The following is a 22,210-nucleotide window of genomic DNA, read 5'->3' on the forward strand; positions in this document are numbered from 1 at the left end:
GGTGTTTGTTTGTCCTTCTGACCTAACTTTACCTTTTCAGGCTGTGACATAATGGTTAACAAACCCAGGATCTGTTTCCAGCAGTATCTACTTGCATTCTCAGAGAAACATTTGAGACAGATCACACACACAAGTGTCTTGTCTTCCTAGCTTAAAAGCAGTTAGGCAAACTTCTGGCCACTTCTCCACAAAATAAGACGTTGCTTTGAAAATTCTCCAAAAAGGGACAATAATACTAACAATACAGAGTAATTGAGTCATTTCTTATGGATCCAAAAGCTATTGTGCATTCCTGTAGAATAGAATACTCATTTTAGATCCTTTGTAGTGTCTTTGAAGTTGACTTTTGATGGAAACCCAAAGTATAACTGTCCCTGTACTGAACATTTTAGTTGATTAAAAACTTCTAACTATTTAACTCACTGGAGGATCAGCTGAAATTCAGGAGGCACAATGTGAGTGAAGTAAAAATCCCTAGAAAACATTAAATAGAGTTAAGAGGTTGTGGAGTCCCTAGCCTTGGAGATATTCAAAACCTGAGTTAAACACAGTCCTGGGAAACCTGTTCTACCTGAGCCTGTTGGGCAGGAGTGGGACTGCATCATCTCCAGGGGCCTCTTCCAGCCTCAGCTATTCTGTGATTCCATGAAAACGTTTTCCTTAGTCTAATCAATTATTAAAAAGCCAATTTAATTAGAGTGGAATGTAACTATCCTAGCAGAGCCCTTGTTCTCAAAGTAGCATTTCAAAGCACTGCAAAGAAGCACATTCTTCCAATACAACCTAAAGCTTCACTTCAGCAGCAAGAACCCAGTTCTTATGGTAAAGTTAAGTTTCCTTGAAAGTTCCCCAGATAAATCCTACTTAACAACACTACTACTGGCTTGATGTTATTAGCTTGCTATGTTGGCAAAATTTAGATTCTTTTACTTTACCACTGACTGTAGCCTCGTGATACTGGAGTACAAATGTTGGGCAGGTGTTTTTAAAAACCCTTGTGATCTAAAGAAGAGATGTTTGCAAACCCAACTTCAAACGTGGGATTAGAGAAGAGAACATTCTTGGGTGAAGTGGAATCCAGTCAAAGTTTTTCAAGATGTTCTAAAGCTGGTACACAAATAGTAAGAGCTGAAGTATTCATCAAGCTTGATGTCTTCAGCAGACTGGGAAATTTTTTGTCTCCATATGTTGAACATTTTGTTATCTTTCAGAGCAGTCCGTCGTGGGATGCCTCCCAAAGAAAAATCACTGCATCATCCAACTAGCCAGCTTTTTCTTCAGAGCCAGAAGAGCTTGTTGAATTGAGTATCCTAATAATCCTTTGAGAGATGTTAAGCACCAGCCTGATCTTGTTTGTGTGTGTGAGACAAACTAGATATTTGCCACTGCATCCTTTTATTAAAGAGTCTTCTGGACGTAGCACTTGACAATATGCTGACCCTCCTTATAGCTTACCACACTTCCATTTATATCCCAAATTTCTCAAATCCCTTTACAAAAATGTACTGCTATTGAGTCTCCTGTGGATGGCGGATTTTACAGTTATTTTCTTTGAGATTCAACTTTGTCAGCTTCAATCTTTTCCTGCATCAGTAGGAACTCAATTGAAATATACAATTTTTTTTTTCCTATTTTGCCAGATCGGCTGTTATATGCACTATATTTAATTTGTGCTCATTACAGGATGTCACTAGGACCAAATGCATTACGTAACTCTTAAGCCAGGACAATTTTTTCGGGCAGAACAGTTATCTCAAACTTTCAGACCTTCAGACACTTTAGATAAGCAGGCTTTAGCCCTGCCCTTCCTGTGACGAACAGATGTGCCTCTCTCTTCGTCCCTGTAAGCCAGAAGACCTGTTGTGGAGGATCCTGGGACTTGGATTCTCAGCAAAACAAAGGGGTTTTGGTAAGTGCATGCATTTGTCTAACTGAATATAGAATCTTCCCAATATCTGTTAACTACTTTAAACAGATTAAATTAATTAGACATTGACAGGGCACTGACAAATGAGGCACCTAGACTTTCTGAGAAGGTCTGCATCAGAGAGCATTTCTAGGAGAGGCTGGGGGTTAAGCATGTTCCAGATCCACCCACTTCTCATCCATGTGTGTCCTTATAGGCAATCTGCAGTTTTCCTCAGAAACGCTTTTGGCAGATTGCAGACACTGAGTCGTGTGAGCCCACAGAGAAGGTGCACTAAGGCACCTCTCTGCATGTGTCAGCAGTCTGCTCCCAGAGACTCACCTCCAGTTATGGCTGGAGAGTTATTATGGAGCTCTAATCTAATTTCTGCATATAAACTTTTAGCTGTTATAGTATAACGACTTCCCAGTTAAAACTGGGAGTTACCAGAAAGAACTAGTGTAATACATAGTACAGTTTTACCACATACTGTTGTAGTAAAACCATCCTGTTATAGCACAGCATAACCCTAACAGCTATTTCTGTCATAAGAGTAGAAGTTTATTTATTTATTTACTATTTATAAGTTGTATAATAGCACTAGTTCTATATAGAGGGGTTAGAGTTCTGCTGGGTTATTGCACAGGCTTTATCTCGCTTGGAGGAAACCCCTTGTCTGCACAACACAAACACAGGAGAACATTGCCCCAGATATAAAGTAACATCTTGGCTTTGGAAGCCAAATGCTGGTTTGAGAGCAGCCAAGTTTCTGTTTCATTTGCAGAATCTGTGTTAGGATCCCTGCATGGGAAAGTGAGCAGCTGTTGGCTAAAAGAGTGGATCAGAGCTGGTCCTGGTGGATACACCACGGACTGCTCTGTGTCTCAGCCCTTTATGCGCAGGTCTAACCACGGTTTAAAAAGAGACAAAGAAAAATAAACCACAAAAATCTTCATTCTTAGGCAGCTGAAGGATCAACAAAAATTACAGTTAACAAGCTTGTGTCCATTTACTGGGATCAATCCCCCAGACAAGCAGTAACTGAGCTGAAGCAGCAGATGAGAGCTGTGAGGAGAACGGCTGCTCTGCCGGCCTGCCTTGAGTGTAATCGGCTTTTCTTGTTAATGTCTGAAATCCCCTGTAAGTCAGGACGATGGAGATCTAGTGGCAAAACTGACTTGAAGTGCTTTGCAGCCCCTTTTACCTGGTAACCTAATTCCCCTCTACAGAGCACGTGTTGCCTTTGGCTGACAGCAGTGATGGTGTAGGGAGAGGGCCCTGGTGAGCTTAACCATAGAAGGATGCAGATGGAGAGAAACTTTATTGAGCAAGAAATCGTATTTCCAGATATTTTAGGAAATTTTCGTGCTAATACACATACATGATCATCTCCCCAGTGACATAAAAGTCACCACTCTTCCAGCCTGTGCAGCAGTGTGCCATGCCCAGCACCCAGTACTGCCAGTCAGAAACACCTCCCTGCACTGGTTTCTGTCACAGTCAGTCCACACCTTCAGTAGCTGTGGGGACTTCCCCCTTTTGATAGCAAGGACCAGAATGAGGAGCAGAACAGGTTTGCTAGGTGTGACTGCAGGAGTGCACTGGGAATGGAAGTCATGGTGGGAAGGAAGAGAGCAATAATATGGGAATTGCGATGGGAAGGGAAGAAGAGGTAGAACTAGATAAATGTGCACCTTGGATTGGTTTGCCCTGTGTTGCAGTTTTCCTGTACCTGGTGTCAGTCAAGAAAGCTATTTTCCCCCCTTACATTCTTAGCTGCCCTCTACAGTGTTAAAACTGAAGCATTTTTAACATGATCAGTTTTTATTCTTATTGAACTTTTTTCTACACCCTTCAGCTTAGACAATAAAATAAGTGAGCCCACTTTATATTCCGAGCTCGTTGTTCGATGCTGAGAAACTGAAAGAATTTTTATTTGCCTCAGAGCAGTTTCTTCTGAAACGTGGAAAAATTAACTCCCTGTATGTACCAGCTTCCTTTAACAAAATCAGGACATCTGACCAAGGTTCCCTTAAATCCTTGAGGCTAAAAAAATATTCTATTGCTCTTCATAGCTGAGGAGCAGAGGGAAAGCTGAGCTTAAGTCATCATCCTCCATCCAGCCTTTTGGCCTGGTCGTGATGGAAAAACAACTGCTTGGGACAAGTCAGAGCAGCCCGGGGAGCTGGAGCAGTGCCCGGGGAGAGGGACATGCCTTGTCCTGCCAGAGCTGAGCACTGCCTGCCCTGCCTGGGCTCCCAGGGAACAAGGAGGAAAACATCCCCGAGAAAGCCTGGCCTCACACCACCGAGGAATTTCAGGGAGATTTAAACTAAGAGGTGATTTTGTCCTGAGTATCTTAAGCCTTTAAACATTATCTACTCTAAGGACAGGAAAACAGGTGTGGCGTAAGTACAGAAGGAGAAGGAGCAGTCAGAAAACTGATTCTGCAAAATCCTCAGCCATATGCAGGGAGGAGGCGCCTGGTGAGGAGCTGCACATCTGACCAAACCATGCACTGGCTTCCAAGTGTTGCTGGGGCCAGCTCGACTTTGGCTGCAGCATCTTAAAACTGTCACATAGCTGGGGCAAAGCTCTTTTAAAAGAAACAGTAATTGCCTCAAATCAGTGCTGCATCGACATCAGCCAACACCTTGAGTGAATTTCTTTATCTTGCATCTCTGTTTCTTAAGGATTAGCTTTCACCCATTTTGTATCCAAACACTTGGATTATTTGATAATTACATATTTATTACCCAGTCTTTCCCAGTAAGCTGAGTCATTTCTCTCACGCACACAAGTAAATAACAATTTATGGCCCGACTACCCTTTCCCAAGTGACACATTCGCTGTTCGGTTCCCTGCCATTGTGCGGCCCCTGCCCACAGCGCTCAGCATTGCCAGGCCCGCAAGGCAACTGCGGGCTCGGGGAGACTGAAGGCTTAAAAAACGTGACTCGGGCACAGGCTTCAAATTCAATGTATTTGCATACTTTCCCAAATACTTGAACAATGGGGCTTGTTTCTTCGCTGCCAAGAGGCAGCTCCATTCCTGGAAGCGTTCAAGGCCAGGCTGGACAGGGCTTGGAGCAACCTTGAGCAGGGAGGGATGTCCCTGCTCATTGCAGGGGGGTGGAACTGGATAGACTTTAAGGTCCCTTCCAACCCAAACCATTCTATGATTTCTGTGCAGCTGGTGCAGACGTTTCTGCAACCCAGTGTTGCATCAGTGAGACTCTCGCTTGGGCACCACACAGGAGCCGAAGCGCTTCAGTCCCACCAAGCGGCCGGGTGTGCTGGGCCAGCAAGGGAGCCTTAGCGGAGAACAGCAAATAAAAAGGAAAGAAAACCTCGAAAAGGCAGCGTGGGAAGGAAACAGCGAGGGGAAAACACCGTGAGGGAAAGTCAGTGAGTCAAGCAACAGAGGCCGGAGTGAAAATCCGAGGTAACTCTCCTCGTCTCCTCACTGCTCGCTCCGGAGGCTCCCAGGGCTCCATTTTGCGGAGGGGGAAGGCGAGGCAGGCGGAGGCCTGGCTGTGGCCGCTGCCGGGGGTAAAAAGGCCGCGGGGGAGACCCCGAGGGGAGCTTGAGGAGGAGGAGAAAGAAGAAGAAGAGAAGGAGGAGGAGGAGCGAAGCCCCGGCCGGGCGTGTGAGGGGCCGCGCGGGGCGGGCGCTGAGGGGGCGCTGGCGGCACGCGCCGCGCGGGCGGGGCGGGGGCTCCCGGCGGCCTCGGCAAAGCGGGCGGGGCCCGGACAATCTCAGCCGCCGCCGCCGCCGGCCGTCCCTTTCTCTCGCTGCACCGGCACCAGGTAAACCCCCGCTCCCGGGTCTCCTCGTCGCTCGGGCAGCGCTCTCCCGGCCGTCCCCGGAGCGCAGGGCTGGAAGGCGGCGGGGCTCAGCCCGCCCCGGCCGTTGCCAACCGCCCCCCGCCCGCGGTCACCCGTCCGCCGCCCGCCCCCGCCCCGGCCCGCCCGCCGCCGCTTCCCGCCGGGCCGGGGCCGCGTGGGAGCCCTTCGGGGCGCGGTGTCCCGGTCTGCGGCCTCCCCCGAGCGGGGGATCGGCGTCCTGGGCAGGGGAGGCAGCGGGGCGTGAGGCGCCGCGAGCTGGGGGCGTGGGGCGAGCGCTGGCCCCTCGTTAGCCCGGGGTTCTGCGGGTCGGCGCTGGGAGGAGAGAGAAACCTCCCCCGCTCGGGTGCCCCTGGGCCTGGCACCTGGAGGATTTCCTTGTCAGAAGAAACTATGACCTGCAGCTTTCCGCGCTGATTGAGAGCGAGCTGATAAGCGCGCGGGGGTGCCGGCGCTCGCTGCAGCTGCAGAGCCCTGGTGCAAAGGTACCGAGCTGTGATGGGTGTTGTGCTCCGGGCTGGGGAGCACAGGGAGACAAACCTGTTTTCACCGTCCCCCCGGCTGCCACCTCGGGGCAGCTGGTGTCAGCGAGCTGCTTCTCTGGGGAAAGTGTTGTTAAACAGGCGGGTTTACTGTAAAACAGTTTGGCATCGCCCGCCGAGAGAGCGACTGCTCGCGTTTTTGCAGCAGAATTGTGCTGTTTCAGTGTGGTGCTCGTTTGGAGGTTGTAGGGCTGTGTCCCTCGTGTGGTGCTCACGTTGACCGGAGGGGTAGGAGCGTCTGAAACACGGAACTGTTTGGAGGCAGCACCTGTTTTCTGATAGTCTCCAGAAGTTTTATGTCTGCTGGGAAGAAAAAGTGTTTGGTTTGCCTTATTTATTCTACGCTTCTTTATTCTAAAATGTATTGTTGATAAGATGTTATAGGGAAGGAAAGCCTTAGCTAGCAAATTCCGTGTTTCTGCGGCACTTGCAGTGCCCCCATCCCACCGTCTGGTTTTTCAGTTTAACATTACGCAAAAAGGAAGTGAAATCTTTGCTCATTTTCTTAAAAATTTTTCTGTTTCAGTACTTTGCAACTGACTATTCCAGGCTTATGCTTCTGTTGAATTTCCAAGTTAATCTTAATGTCCAATTCCCGCTTTTACATATGGGCGTGAATTACTATTTGCTGGTTTTCATGGCAGTGTTGTGGAAGTGAGTTGCAGGGTTTTTTTGTTGTGAGTGATCTGGACAAGAGGGTTTTATTAACAAGCTTGGTAGGCTGTTTACGTTGATGTGTTAGTAGATGTGGTTTGTGTGTAAATATATCTATATTTATATACACATGTATCTTTCAGTATGCAGTGATTGGCTGGCTTGTGACTTGGTGTCGATAAGTTGTGGACGTTTTAGGCATTCAGGTGTAGGCGTTGGTTATAAGGAGTAAGATGATGGGTTGCAATTTGATAGTTAACACTGGTGGTGTTTTATTGGGCAGGTTCTAGGAGCGTGGTAAAACACGCCTTTTGTTGTGTGCCGAGGGCCGCGGCCTCGCAGGGGTTAAGGCGGTGGGTTGGCAGCGCCGCCGCCTCCAGTGAATTCAAACTCCCCGAGTGACGGGGAGCGTGGGGGCCGGGCCGGATCCCTCGATCCTGCGGGCTTTGTTGGGGCCGGAAGCCATTTTGGGCTCCATGGAACAGCGTGTCCCGCCCGCCGGGGAGCGCGCCCTGAGCCCCGGCCCGCCCCGAGCCCGGCCCGGCTGCGGGGCCGGCCCGAGACCCCCCGCGCCCGGGACCGCCCATGGGGGAGCCCCGGAGCGCAGCCCCTGAGCGCGGAGCCTGCGAGGGCCGAGCGGCCTGGGCTGCGAAATGGGGTTGTTGGGTTGGCAGCGGGGCCCGGTGTGTAAACAATGAACGGGCGCGCTGACTGTTTCACCGCGGCTGAATGTGCGGCTGGTTTCCACCGGCCTCCCTTTTAAAAAGCGTTTCAGGAGGTACATAATGTGAATACGCGGATGTCGCTGCTTTGTGATGGACCTGGGGTTTGTTCGTAGCGCTACGGTTTGACACCTGTGCCATAATGCTCAATTGACATTTAACACTTACTTTAAAATATCAGTCTTATTACTTGGGATTTTTTTTTGTTTGTTTGCTTCTGTGTTGCTCTTCTAAAGGAATAATAATGTTTTATGAATGTGTGTTTTAATAAAATGTTGATTTAGCTTGGAGCTCTTTCCTCTTCAGCCTGTTTAAACTAATACTTAATTTGGTACGTGGAAACATCATTTGTGGAGTATATGTAGGTATTTTATTTGTTATTCTGAATAATAGAAGAAAATAAAAATCAAAATTACAAGTAAAAAAATGGTTTGCTCTCAGGAATTGATGGAGTTGCATACTCCAGTTTCATTGTTATTAATAATTTGCCCAAAAGTCTGCTCAGCATTGGTGGCATTACTGTGTTAAATCATAGTGACTTAAACTTAGTTGGCTTTCCTAGATATAGAGTAGCATGGGTTCTAGGTGAAGTAGTACCACCAACATCTCTCTAAGACTTCAATTAAAAATTTTTTTGCCCCTTGTGATGTTGTCTTGCAAATTTTCTTGTTCTCTGATGGACTTTGGTGAGTATTTCTGCTGTGCCAGGGTCCTGTTTGTGAAATGGCAATTAACCACTTCCTTTGTCACAAAGGGTGTTCATGAGGAACTGCCTGGACACAGTGTTTGTGAAAGTCTGTTCATGGACCCCAAAAGCCATAAGTGAGGGTTTGTCTCAGTCCTTGGGAAGTGTTTGTAGTGCATGTTCAGTGTTTGGTGCTGCTCCCCCTGCCTTGTGATACTTTGCAAAAAGGCCACTCGTGGAGCATTTCATCACCCTCCCTGGAAGCCAGGACGGTACAGGAAGCTGTGGTACTAGGGGTTTTGTTGAGGCTGCCTGGTTTTGAAAGGGACTGTCAGATAAATAAGCTGGTGGGGCAGCCTCATGTCTCATCTCTTACTCAGATGCCTCAGAGTCCTTTAGAGACATCCAAGGGGCCTTGTGTGAAGGTAAATTCTGCTGCACTGATTACAGGAGTCCCTGTGCTTCCTTGTGTTCTAAGTCAGAATCTGTCTTCTCCTGGCCTTCTAATGTGCTGATTTTTTGTCACACTGATTCAGTTGAATCATACTTTAGGCGATTGTTGCTGTCTGCTTTCCAAAAAAAAGATGGATTATTTGCAGCAAAGAAACAAATAATCCATCTGTCTCCTGCAGGAACATAGAAATTGTCTTGTAAGCTGAGACCCATCTGAGTGCCCCCTTGCATTCAAGCAGAAGTTTGTGCTTCTCTTTAATTTCAAGAGAATAAATTCCCTTCAATTTGGGTTGTCTTATAAAGGTATTCTGTTTACTTAGGTATTTTATATAACTCCATGCTTACTTCTTGCACTGTACTTCCCTTAGTACTTAGATGTTTATAGGCTTCTGAAGAAGGAAAAAAGGCTACTTAAAGTTTGGGCCTAGTAATGCTTGCAACACGGCTGATGCTGAAAGTCTACATGGATCTGAGTTCAGACAGATCTGTGGTACCTAAATCAGAAACATGCTGCACACCCAGAAGTGTTCAAACTGGAACTAACTGCTGTGCCCACCTCCCAGGTTCTCTGCCAAGTTTTGTGGGTTTTAAATTTTCAAAATACTTTAATAGCGTGTCTTTCTGTTCCAGTCGTGTATAAAAGTTTCATAAGCAAGAAGAATGATAATACCTGCAAGGTGGAGTGCTGTTAAACATGAGTGAACAAATTAGAGAGTTACTGTCCTCTGCCTACCCACCCCTATTCTGTAATAAGTATATAGAATATTTTTAAATAAATCAGGTTAATCATTTGTTTTGAAGAGATGAATAACTAAAATTAAGCTGCTGAACTAATAGCCAGGTTTAAAAAAAAAAATCCAGTTGCATAGTACATTTTAGATGCCAATTTTTGAAAATTATGGTGGTCATTTCTGAAGATGATTTTTCAAGTTCTGTTTAAGTCAGTCCTGTTTTATTGCTTTGAAAAATTGAGTAAAGGTTTTCCCCCGTGAGTCTGAATTAATTTTAGAGCATCAGACAAACAGTGAATCAAACCAAGCCCTTAAATCTTGTGAGAGTGATTTCTAACCGTGGTGTTTAGATGGCAAACCTGAAATCTTTACTGGAGAGCTGGGTGCTGTGAAAACGGGCTATTAATAGTCCTGTGCATAAATACCTCCGAGGCTTTGCTGTTTGCACTGCCATTGTCAGGTACATATTTTGTCTATAATAACTTAATGATACAATTAAAACCTTATCAAGTAAGAAATGCTACTTAAATTCTAGCGTTTGATTTCTTCAGAAGTCAAGTAAGTAGAGAACTGGTGGTGAAGGGGAAAAGGACAGGAGAGAAACTGAGCCAATATGTTGTTTTTCAAAGTCGGCCGTTTCCCTGCCCATATGGGCAGCAGAGGTGGGGAGGAGCTGGGGAGCTACTCAAAGCTCTCTCCCATAGTGTCAAAAGGATTATATCAGCTACTGAGTTGCCAGTTAAAAAATAGGTTTTGTGATTAAATGATGCGTGCTAAGCACACACATCAGCTCCAGTGGAAACTAAACAGGAGGTTTCCATAGCTTATGTGTTAAAAATAAACCAATTCAAACTGATCATCCTCAATCATAGTTTTGAATTTCAGTAGGCATATGTATGAGAAATATGTTTTGCTGTTCTTTAAAACAAGTGTTATCTGATATTATCAACATCCCTCGTCTTGAAATTCACTGTATTTCCACTTCTGTTACTGGAGAGTCATTGCTCTCTGGTCCTCGTTTCCTATGTGCTAAATTGAGCTCTTATTTGTTGATAAAGTAAGGCAGCAGTTGTTATGTATTGTAGCAGAATTTGCTGCTTATTCTAGCAAGAGAATGAGACTGCTTTGCTAATACTTCCGCACTACTGATTTAAGCTTCCTCTAAACAAACAACAAATTTTATATCCGAGCCAGTGAAAGCATTATAGCTCTGGGACAAATGAACTGAGTGTAGAGAAAGATCACTTAATGGAAATGTGTTCTATAATGCTGAAAAAAAAAAAGTAAATAGCAGAAGTGATACCTTATTTTTCATTAACCCCACAAATGCATGGGAGGTGCTTGCATTCAGAAAGCCACAATGTTTAGGCCTGTAAGTTTTTATTTTGTAAAAACAAGAAGGAAACTGACTTCAGTAATAATGGGAATATCTTCCTGCCTTACTGACCTAAGGATTTGGAGGCTACAGGTGGAATGACTAAGAGCATTTTGATGTTGCATGTACAGATTTCTTTTTGAGCTGCTTTAATCTGTACCTGTGACACTGCTTTTTGTCCCTCTCTCTTATGTATAGGTAGCTATACAAATGAAAACTCTTATTTCAGTGTAGGAAAGTGCACCTCCAAAATGAGAGATTTTTTGTTTTGATTGTAAGAATTAGAGTGTAGCAGGGGGTATTTTTACCCTGCTTTAGGTATGTCATCACAGTTGTGTGGAATATCTTTTACTGCTCTTGAAACAGGAGCTGTAGGTAATCTGAAAATAGCCAGGATTCTGCTTTGCTAACCATGCAAATCCAGCATAGCCAAATCCCTATTTGTTAACCACAAATTCACCAGAGAATCTTCCTAGAAAAGCAAAACTTTTTTTGTGGCTAATAAAACTGAGAAGGGCTCAAGGATTTTGCAGATATTTTAAACTTGAAAGTCAAGTTGTTCATAATACAACAAGTAGTCACTAGTGCAGCTCTGCAAGTTTGTTGAAATGATAACATCAGTTTTTATTTTCTTCCTAAAGCTGTCATACGTTTCAAAGACCCCATGGAAAGTTTTACAAGTGTTGGTTGGATGGTTTTGGTTTGGTAGTTTTGTTTTTTGGGGTTTTTTTGGAAGTGGATGGCACTCTGGAAAATGTACCTAATTCTAGCCCTGTGAGTCATTTTGCAGTTGGCTCTTCTGCCAGGGTGTGTAGTCAGTGGTTTTAATGACAGGAATAAATTATCCAATACCATATATTAGAATTTTATGTGAAATGAAGGATACTCCCTTGCAGCTTAGTGAGTGGTGTTCAAAGGTTGTAGAGTGAAATGATTTGACTGTATGTAAAAACTTGTCTCAGGTTGCATCTGCATTATGTTCGTGCACAGAGCAGCCCGTGCTTTGCCCAGTGGGCTCTCAATGCAAAACTCCTTGTGAAGAGATCTCTGCAACTTGGCTGTGTAGCTGTTTAGATTTTTATGCTTAGGTTTTGGGGATGCCAGCCTGACTTGGTTCCTGTGGAAGTGTTGTAGTGTAGCTGTGATAAGAGCTTGGCTCGTGTTACAGTAGCGTTGCAGAGAACTCGGAAATAGCTGGAAATAGAGTATCATAAAGAAAGTCTCAGTCAGAAATACCCTGAGCTTCCTGCAGTAATGATAAGGGATATCTGGCACTAGCAGCAATGCTGCTCCAATTCTGAGAGCTCCATGTTTCTGGTAACAGCTTTTTTATTTCAGTACTTAATAACACAGGCTGAACAGTGCAAGGGCTCTTACGTTGACTTGGCATAATTTTAAGTCATTGCATTACTTTATTTTCACCTTTTACAGTATGATTTGAAACAGTCAACATGGACTTTTCACGTCTACATACGTACACTCCTCCCCAATGTCTGCCAGAGAACACTGGCTATACATATGCACTCAGGTGAGAACTCTTTTTCTTCTTGTAGAGAAACTGTATGTTCTCTGAATGTTGCTAACTCTGGAGAGTTTAGCTTTCGTGGTAAGTAGCTGACTTGTTTGAAGGCACGTGCTTTATCTAGTGTGGTTTGAAAACAACTCTGTCCTAAATGGAGGAAAAAAAAAACCCATGTTGAACTAAGAGGACAATGACTAAGAAAATGACTCAGTGTTTATTAGTTGCTATGAATAACTTGTGCCCGCCTAGTTACAACTGCTGTTTGATTTCTATAAATATGTCATCAAAATTCTTAGATGTTTTGTGTCTTGTAACTTCTGAGTGTGCTTTCTTTTGTGACTTGGGACTGTTTTCACTTTAAAACACTGATTGATGTGCACTCATTGCTGCTAATGTGGAATGTGGCTGGGAGTAACATATTGATTACTTTTTTTAGCAAAACTGGTTGTTGTGTGAATGTAAAATCTGTGTTCTAATGAACTTGTTTTATCTTGTGTCTTTTTATTAGACTGACTATTATTAGATTGTTTTTCTTAAATCGCTTCAGTTTTCTAAAAAGTAACACTGTTTGCTAGTTTTTGTATTATGTATTCAGAAGAAATGTTGTGATGCCCATTTGAGATTTTTAGTATTAATAGAGCAGATTGGTACTGTTTTGATCTGTGGGCTTTTCCTGTTGTTGAGATAGTAGATATAACTCGAAATAAGTATATGTCAGTGAGCCTGAGTTACTGGTTTAGCTAATTTAAGTTTTAAAAAAATTATTGTTCATTAGGACGCAGGATGAGATTGTCTTCCTGTTCTGTGTCTGTAAGTCATTATTGTCTATTGCATATCAAAATGCAGTATATAGATTGAAAAACACTTGGCTACTTGCCAATAAAACAGAAGTTGGAAAAACTGTAGAATTAAGAGATCATTTACTAATACTCTTGCTTTTGTGTGCTCCAAAACTGTAGCATTGTCAGGTTTTGTTGGGGATCATGGCTTTTTTTTTTTTCTTAAACGATAGCCTGATGTCAGTAGTGTTGTAAAAGGTGATGTGTTTTATGTTGCATCAATTGAATTACAATTCTTCATTAATCTTATGAAAATCATTGGTAAAATGTTGGTTGAGTACCAGCGTGTTTACTGATTTGAAGAAAAGCATGCTAGACAAGGAAAGGTGATTTAAGTGCCTTGTTTCACTCTTTATTACTGTATTACTCTCTGTGTTACTGAGATGTTTTAGTTACCTCTGTGTTGCAAATGTACCTTAGAGATTGCCTGAAATATTGTAACTCCTGGCAGGTTAATCTTTGCTCCTGTGGTGTTCTTGTCCAAAGCTCATGTCCAACAAAACTGTGTGCAAGAAGAAAGGAAGATGCAGGATGATAAATCCTATTGGACATCTAGAGGATAGTTTATTATTACTTTGGGATTTGTGTAGAAGACAACTGGAGTGTTTGTCTTCTTGCAGGAATGAAGACTGTTCTTTTGCAAAACAGAGAATTTATGGAGAGGGAGGGTTATGTGTCTTGAAACTTTGCAGTTTGCCATTTTGCTGTGTTAAAGTGTATTAAGTATGGTTATTCAAATATGGATAGAGATGGATAATCTGAAGTCTAATAACTGAGTTAATGAAGGCAAGTATAGTAGGTTGAATTAATTAATTGTAATTCTTCCCTGTGTAGAAACGAAGGATTGGCAAGCACTTCCTTTAAAATTCCCTCATGAAAAATTCTGTGAAGCCCCAAATATTAAAATAATAGGGGAAAACTACTTGGTATGCTGTCTTAATGCTGCTTTCAGGGTGTCAAGAGAGTAAATTACAGTCTTTTGAGCAGCCTCTTACTGTGTGTGTGCTTGCTGAACCTGTGCAGGATGACCTGTATTACTGTAGCTCATCCTGCCTTGGGTCACACAGTGTTTGAAGAATCTGAAGAAAGGGAGAGTTGCTAATCAGAAATATTTTCATGTTGCAGTTCATTCCTTCTCTCTGCTCACTTGTGTTTGTTTTGCTTATATTCCAGTCTGGTTTGTTCTGCCTTGGACAATTCATTTTTACAAAATCTGCCTGAGAATTTCTTTAAAGAAATTGCCTTGTGCACGTAGCCCTGCAGAAAGCAGTGCAGTGAAGTTTGATACCACAAAGCTATTAATAGAGTTGGCTATGACTTATTAATAGAACTTATATTAATACTCACTGGAATTACTGCATGTTCATAACTGTAGTGTTTCAGCTTTGTGCTTTTATTCCTCCAAAGCAGAAAAACATTAAACTGATATACCTAAATAATCTTTATCCTCCTCCAAACGCAAGTCAAACTTGTGAATCTCACCCACTTGTCAACATATAATTTACACCCCCCTCTTGAGGCTGATCTTTCCTTTTAGTCACCTTCATCTTTTGAGTTGTGTTGTCAATTTGGATGCCTTCAGCACTTCACAAATATGGATTAAATCAGTAAGAATTTGGTTTGATTTTTCTTTTTCTGTGTCAGAGCATTCAATCAGGATGTAACTTTCTGCACAGTAGTTGAATAAAATCCTTTGGGGGTTTTTATGTATGTTTTGGGACTGATGGAAGCAATAACTGAACAACTCAAGGTAGTGTCTGCCCTTGCTCAGGTAGTGTAAGTGATGCCCTGGTCGGATAGCATATGAATGTTTGTACAGTGCTCATGTACCTGTGTCCATGTTAGAAGATGTCTGTTTAGCTGTATTTCTCTGGGTGTGTTGCATTTATCTGTTATCTTGATTAATCAAGAACATCACTGCCCATTTCATTCTAAGGAATACTCAAAAATAAATGACATTTAAGGTCTGTCAGACAAAGCTATAGGTGTGCTAAAATTGGCAGACCTCATTCTCATTCCACTAATATATTTATAACTTGAAAACCCACTGAAGTCTGGGACATTCTTATTCTGTAGAAGCTCATGTGAAGGAGGTATCAAGGTAATAGAAGCTGGAAATGTAAGACTAGATCCAGTCAGCAGCTCTACCAGCAACCACGGGAGCTGTCTGTGGGGGGAAGGAACCAGAGTCTGCACTGTTTGTGTAGGTTATCTGGGAGCGTAGGCTGATTGCATCCCACCTTGAGATGCTTTTTTGGTTAGCTGTACATATTGCATAGAAGTACCATCAATGTACGTGTTCATTTCTGACCCTCAAAAGGAGAGACAGTGGTTTTTTATTTACTGTAATCTTTTCTGTAGAAGAAAAAAGGCCACATTCCAAAGTGTGGAAAGTGAGATGGCAAGTTAGGAGACTTCTAGCTACTGTCCTGACAGAGGACAGATAATGTGAAGAGAATTATTATCCTACGTGAGACACAAGCTCCTTTTGTTTAAAAAGGAAAAGATTCCATGATTTTTATAGTTTTTTTAGATAGTGGAGCCCAACTCCAAGCTCTGTATTCAACCCAGATTGATATAAACGCTCACTGAGATACTTGGTAACAGCAAGTGTTCATAAACAGAAACAAATTGAGGCTGGTCACAGCTGTCAGCGTGGTCTGTGTACTTTGTGTTCTTGTGAATTGAGTATCTGTAAGAAACGTTGGGTGAAGATGAGGAAAAGCAAATGCATAGTGGCAAGTGTAAATAGCAAAACTGGGTTCTGAAACAACTGTTTAGGGAGGGACTCAATAGAAAACTGTTGTGCCTCTGACGCTTTCAGAATAACAACAGGAGGAGCCACATTCAACCCGTATTCTCACTTCACATCTGTCACAATGTGAGTTATCTGTACTTAGTACTTCTGAAAACTGTAAAAGTTATATTCTTTAGTCTACAATTTGTTAGGTACATGAGAAAAAGTGTCTTATTTCTTCTCCCCCTTCCAGCCAAATGCAAGCAGGGATTAATAAACCTAATGTATATAGCAGTGTCTGCTGGGTTTGTCTTAAACTGTGCTCAGGCTCCTGCCTTGCACAGGGTTGCACTGCACGTGCCAGGGTGAGCAGGGCACACCAGTGAGATCCAGCACATAGTGCCAAACACCTGCCACCAAATCTGGGCACCTCTGGGCAATTGAAGAAGTTACTTTGGACAGACTCTGGTCTAACCCTGTGGGCTGAATGCCCAGCTGCTGCTGGAGCCACAACATGTTTTCCTGCAATGTGTTGTCTGGGTTAATTTTTTTAGCTGAAAGAAATGCAGTTCATGTGGTCTGACATAGTCCTGTCTTATGTGCTTTGCTTTGCATTGTGGAGCAATGAAGAAACTTGCTTCAAAAGCACCAGCTTGTCAGAATTGCATCATTACTGTAAGTGTAGCTCCAAGGCCTTCTGGTGTTAACTTGTATGCTAAAGTAATACAATACATATCATGTTATTCCTTTGTGGTGTTCTGAGATCTTTAATGATTGTGTAAGAAAACTATTTCCATTAATTTTTTTTTTTGCACAAATACATTTTGTAGTAACTATTTCTCTGTATTTTTTAAAGGGAAACCTTCTATTTCAAGTACAGATTGCACAGCAGAATCTACTCATTCAGATCTAATTTGCTTGCATGTTTTTGTTTGGAGTTTTGGGGATAAGGAGCTGCTGTCATTAACAGGATCTTGTTCAGCTCTTTAAAAAAACCAAATGAAAAACCCCAGGAACACTGAAGTACCTGCTGTTACATCTCTGTATATCCCTGTGCCCTGAGAGGGGACAGAGCCCTTATGAAAGCTGGCCTAGGGCACTTAGCATTTGGATGCTGTGGGTCCCAGGGCTGAGTGGTTCTAGAGCCTGACCTGCTGTGCTGTGCCCTTGCAACAGCCTCTGTCTGCTCACTTACATAACTGAATGTGTCCCTGGGTTGTAAGTATGAGTATTCTGCTTTAGGCTAAACTTCTGCTTTTGTAAGTATGTTTCTTACAGACTCCTTGGTTTAATCTCTTTGTGTTTGCCTTGTGTTGCTGCTTTGTCTTCACTGTAAGTTTTCATGGAGGTTTTGAGAGAATCACATGTTGAAATGTGAAGTTCCCAGGATAATGATATGAAAGTTATCTATGTGTAAACTTGCCTCTGTGGAGAAAAACAAATTAAAGTCTTTAAACATTTTTTGTTTGCTCAGAGTTAAATATTTCAATGATGTGCAATAAATTAAGAAATCTTTTTAATCTACTTTTAAAAAAAAAAGTTATAGTAGTTAAACTGAAGTAGCTGAAGTAGGGAAGTCTTTAAATATATTAAAGGGAGGAAGTTCCTACTTGTTGAGAGATGGAAATTCAGAGTAATGTGGCATAGGGATCTTTGGTTCTCAAAACAAGGACTTGGCAAACAAAAAATAGGCAAAAATAAACTTTGACTAAAAACTAATCTTTACTTTGCAACTTAGAGCATGTCATGATTTTTAATTTGCTGCTGGGCGTGATGAAGAAACTGTCCTATGGATTCCACTCTCAAATTGGTCCCAAAAGAATGAGTGCTTGCTCTGGCTAAACTTCAAACATGGTTTCCATGGTGGTTGTTTCTTTCTAACTGTGATTTGCTTTCAGTTGTAGAACTTGTAATGTGAATTGCTTGGGAGAACCTTGGATATCTACACACGTGTAGATTATTTGGGTTACGTGGCGTGTCTTGTGGAAATTGCACCGTAACCCTGAATAAACTGCTTTTAATGGAAACTCTGACTGGCTCGAAGGGCGTGTTTGCTACCAGGTTGAAAATTCCCCTAGTAACGTCGCTGTTCTTATTTTACTGCAGTTCAAGTTACTCTTCATCTGCTTTGGATTTTGAGACTGAAAACAAAATAGATCCAGTGTTTGATTCCCCGAGGATGTCCCGACGTAGTTTACGGTTAGCTGCTGCAGGATACGGCCAAGCAGAGGGTGGACGCAGTGACTCCCTCCACGACAGCTCTTACGCCGGAAACGTGTCCTTCAGAGAACAGTCCTCTAAGTAAGCGTTTTTAATCATCACAAGTTAATTTGTGGGTTGGAATCCTGAGGCTTACTCTTTGAACACAATAATGCAAGCAGGTCGCCTGCTGGTTTATTCTTTGTTTTCAGTGTTTACTGCCATACTTTGAAATTTATGTTCAGTATGTGGTTTGCAACGAAATCTTTGTAAAAATACAGGTGCTGGAAGGTGAAGATTTCCTTTTAAAATTAACCTGCTCTGTGTAGTCACATCAGTGTTGAAATGACTGTTTATTCCTTATAAAGTGAGAGATGAACAGAAATTTGTGTTTAGTGCTGTGTCTTACCTGTCTTTGCTTTGTTTCCTAGGATGGTAAAGCAACGCAAGAGTCTGAACAAACAGCCTGTCAGCGTAAGACACACGCCGAGGAAAAATCTGTCCAGCTCATCTATTTTTAGCCAGAGCAGTTTCAATAGCCATGCCAGTGATACATCAATGGTATCCACTATACTGGATGAGTCTTTGATTCGAGAGCAGACAGAAGTTGATCATTTCTGGGGTAGGCAATGATTGCTATTTCTTGTATCAAACTGTGGAAACTGCTTACAGTTTGGTGTGTATAAGTTCACAATCTTTTCCCCACCTGTTTTCCATCCTGTCCCTAAACATGTGTGCACTTACACTTCTGCTGTAGGTGTCTGCTTGCTAAGATGCCCACTGGAAATTTGTGGTCCAGTATGTAAACTTGATTTACTGGCATAGTTAACATCAAGACAAGTTGTACTGCCAATTTAATATGCCAGTAAACATATATAATTTTGTGATGCAAAACCATAATTATCTCCTACCATTACTTTCTTCAAAAGGTACACAGAGTACTGTATTTAAAGAATGGTAAACATATAACTTGTCTTTGAAAACGCAAAGGAAAAGCACTTTCTTCTTTGTTATCGGCAAAAGTGTGTTTCAACATACCTTAATCTGAAAGTTTCAAATCAGTGGCACTTGAGGATTTCCCTAAAGGGTTTTTGTGAGTGGCTGGCTGGTTTGGTTTTGCAAGTATATAAAAGTATACTTTCCTGGAACCTGCTTTCTTCAACAAAGAGAAAAATATGAGAATTGTCTACGTAAAGTTTTCTGTAGGAGAAGATCAACAATTTATTTTATCTCCCAGTTCAGACTGTTTGTTTCTAGTCAGTACACTTGTGATCTTCCCACTGGGAAGAATTGTTTCAATCTTGGTAGAACCCCTTCTAAACTTGAGATTACCTGGCTCTTAAAACAGAATCTTAAACACAGTGGTATTGAAGTAGTTACCAAGCAGCAGAAACACTGTAAGCTTGTAATTAGCTGCTTTAAAGTCACATGGAAGCTAAGTAAAGGTGTAGTTGTCATTCATATTATTTTGTCTACCCCTTCCATGGTGGAATACTTTTCACAACTTGCCCTACTGTGTGGATACATGTTTCTCTGATTGGCTGCAAAATATGTTAAATGCTAATTGTAAAGTGCCTTTCTTTGAAGCCTTAAAATTAGTAGGACTTTTGACTTGAGTTTGTCTGAAACTGTGGTTAAATACAGACCTTTCTTATATTTGGGACCAAATTTTCTTTTTTTTTTTTTTTCCCTTTGAAGGTCTTGACGAAGAAGGCGACCCTAAAGGTAACTACACTTTGCTTTTTCCTTCCGCACGCCTTCTGTGTGACTGCGCCCAGTGCTGGCAGTACTGACGCGGGTGCTCCGGGTGTTGTGCTCTGGGTTTGGCAGGTAGTGACACTACACTGCTGCAGGGCAATGGTGACATAGCAGGAGCAGCAGAGCTGCAGCCCCCGATGACCCCGATGAACGGCTACACGTGCAGCGACTGCAGCATGCTGTCCGAGCGCAAGGAGGTCCTCACGGCCTACTCGGCTGCTCACCTGCCATCCTCCAGGATCTACACTCGGGACAGGAGCCAGAAACATGCATCTAGTAAGTGACTTTCTCTTGTCTTCTGTCTGATGTACGGTTCAGTTGGTTCATTTTCCATCTTGTGTTATTTAAGCACTGCTGCTGCCCTGGTAAAGTTGCCAATAATGGAATTCTAGAGATCAGCTTATATGAAATACTTTTTTCTGTATCAGTTGAAATTATAAGTACTTGTCAACTTCTGATATGTAATTACCTACTGATTTTCAGTGCTGCTGTAGGAATGAAACAATTAAAAATGAAAATGCTCTGGTACTTTAAATGATAAAATTATTTGCCCCACCAGCACTGATGGTAAGAGTCTCCTAATCTGATGCTGCATCTGTGTGGGTCTGTCTATGAAGTTTTTGGTCATGGTTTTCAGATAGAAACTTTCTATGCTTTTTCTCATATTATTTTTTATCTCTTACATGATTTGAACTTTCAAGATTGAGCAGAATTGTTACTTTGCAGTGCTTCTGCAAGGAAATCTCTTAAGGCTTTTTTACTTCCTGCTTCATTTTTTTCTCCTCATTTAACCTTGTGGCTTTCTAGAGTGTTTCTAGAAGCTAAACCTCTGTATGAAAAGCTGAACTCCAAAGGGAAAAAACTTGTTTCCAAATAGTCTTCCTAGTGACTGCATTTTGAGAGCTTGAAAACAAATGAGTCTGTGCAAATAAGGTTCTGCCTTTCCATGACAATCTCCATTGAATGGGTTGTTGCCCTCAGTGTCTGGACTTGTCTGCCTGCCTCTTGCACAGCAGCTTGAGCTTCTGGATTGTTGGTAGTCCACAATTACCACAAAGGATTTGTTTCTTAAATGACCTTGAATTAGGAAAGAACCAATTTTAGGATTCTGTAGGTTTGTTATTCTTGAATGAAGAGTGTTTTCAGTTGCAAGAAATTAGTTTGTTTGGGCTATAGGATGTGACTTTAAATGCTTTGAGGCAAGTATTTCACTTTAGTTACTGTGTAGCACAGGTTGGAATTCTTTTGACTTGTCACAATCAACTACTTAACATGACACTGCATGAAAACTCTTTTCTATGCTCCTGAGTTTGTATTCACATGAGAGAATTTTACTCATCTTTGTACATTCCTTTGAACTTTAAACTAGAAATTGGAGTTAAATTTGGGGGCATGTGGCTGGGGAAGAGAGCACACAATTGTGGCAGGTTTTTGGAGTGTGGCTGTCTAGGAAAGCAGCAGTGCTGGGCTGTTGCTTTATTCTGTGACTCTGGGTGTGTCTCCAGCACTTCAGGCAGGCCACTGTAGGAACTTCCTGTGGTGTATCAGCAGAGAAGGTAGTGAAAGTCCTCACCCTTTCGCCTCCAAAATAAGAATGCAGTTTGTCTGCAGCTCACATCAGTGAGGAATCCCGAGTTCCAAAAGCGAGGAATTCATTGCTATTTAGAGTTCTGCATCCTCACTGAGGAAATGTGTTCTTGCTGAAGTCATACATTTTGCCTTGAAGTCACTATCCCTAGGATGTGTGCTTCTTACAAAAGCTTTGATGTAATATCTAAGACATCCAGACTTTTCAAACCACGCTTGCTTGAGTTTCATACTCTTGGCTAAACAAAGGCTTTTCTGTGCTTCATCCTCACTCTTACACAAGCTAATGGTGTCCAGAAAACAGAATTACATCTTTCTGTAGATGAATAATTTGTATTCACACTGTTTTTTTCAATAGGAGGAACCTATTTCTACATGAGTAAGATTCTACGATTGGTCAAACATACTGCAGCATCTTTTGCATCACTATTAGTGCAACTATTTCAAATGGTTTTGCTGAAGCTGGGTTATGAATACAAAGGTACCTTTTCAGTTGTCCTCCTTGGTCTCTACACAAAGCCAGAGTGTGTGTTTTGGTTTTTCTTTCTTATGGTCTTCATCTTTGGCACTATAGTGTTCTTTTTCTATAGTCTTTTGGCTGGCTCCTGTCTTTCTCCCTTTTTATTATTATCTCAGCTGTGCTACACTTTTCATAC

The 22,210-nt window shown here is 42.4% G+C and overlaps 1 protein-coding gene across 11 annotated transcripts in view; it reads left to right on the plus strand.

Annotated features, from left to right (window-relative positions):
* Window positions 1-1,831: 1,831 nt before the first annotated feature.
* Window positions 1,832-22,210, plus strand: part of SUN1 (Sad1 and UNC84 domain containing 1) — a 33,041-nt gene continuing 12,662 nt past the window's right edge. For 3 of the 11 annotated variants that reach the window (XM_032703942.1, XM_032703947.1, XM_032703951.1), the window contains exons 1-7: window positions 5,608-5,714; window positions 12,344-12,440; window positions 18,117-18,311; window positions 18,641-18,831; window positions 19,908-19,934; window positions 20,040-20,243; window positions 21,913-22,035. In XM_032703942.1, the coding sequence (XP_032559833.1) occupies window positions 12,364-12,440; window positions 18,117-18,311; window positions 18,641-18,831; window positions 19,908-19,934; window positions 20,040-20,243; window positions 21,913-22,035 (817 nt within the window). In that variant the 5' untranslated portion in view covers window positions 5,608-5,714; window positions 12,344-12,363. Of the gene's footprint in view, window positions 1,910-5,098; window positions 5,351-5,607; window positions 5,715-5,934; window positions 6,236-7,539; window positions 7,725-12,343; window positions 12,441-18,116; window positions 18,312-18,640; window positions 18,832-19,907; window positions 19,935-20,039; window positions 20,244-21,912; window positions 22,036-22,210 lie in introns of those variants that run through there. The other 8 variants (XM_032703948.1, XM_032703952.1, XM_032703953.1 and 5 more) reach the window with 6 other exon arrangements.

The sequence above is a fragment of the Chiroxiphia lanceolata genome, chromosome 16 (genome assembly GCF_009829145.1).
Source record: "Chiroxiphia lanceolata isolate bChiLan1 chromosome 16, bChiLan1.pri, whole genome shotgun sequence".
In the NCBI taxonomy this organism is placed as follows: domain Eukaryota; kingdom Metazoa; phylum Chordata; class Aves; order Passeriformes; family Pipridae; genus Chiroxiphia; species Chiroxiphia lanceolata.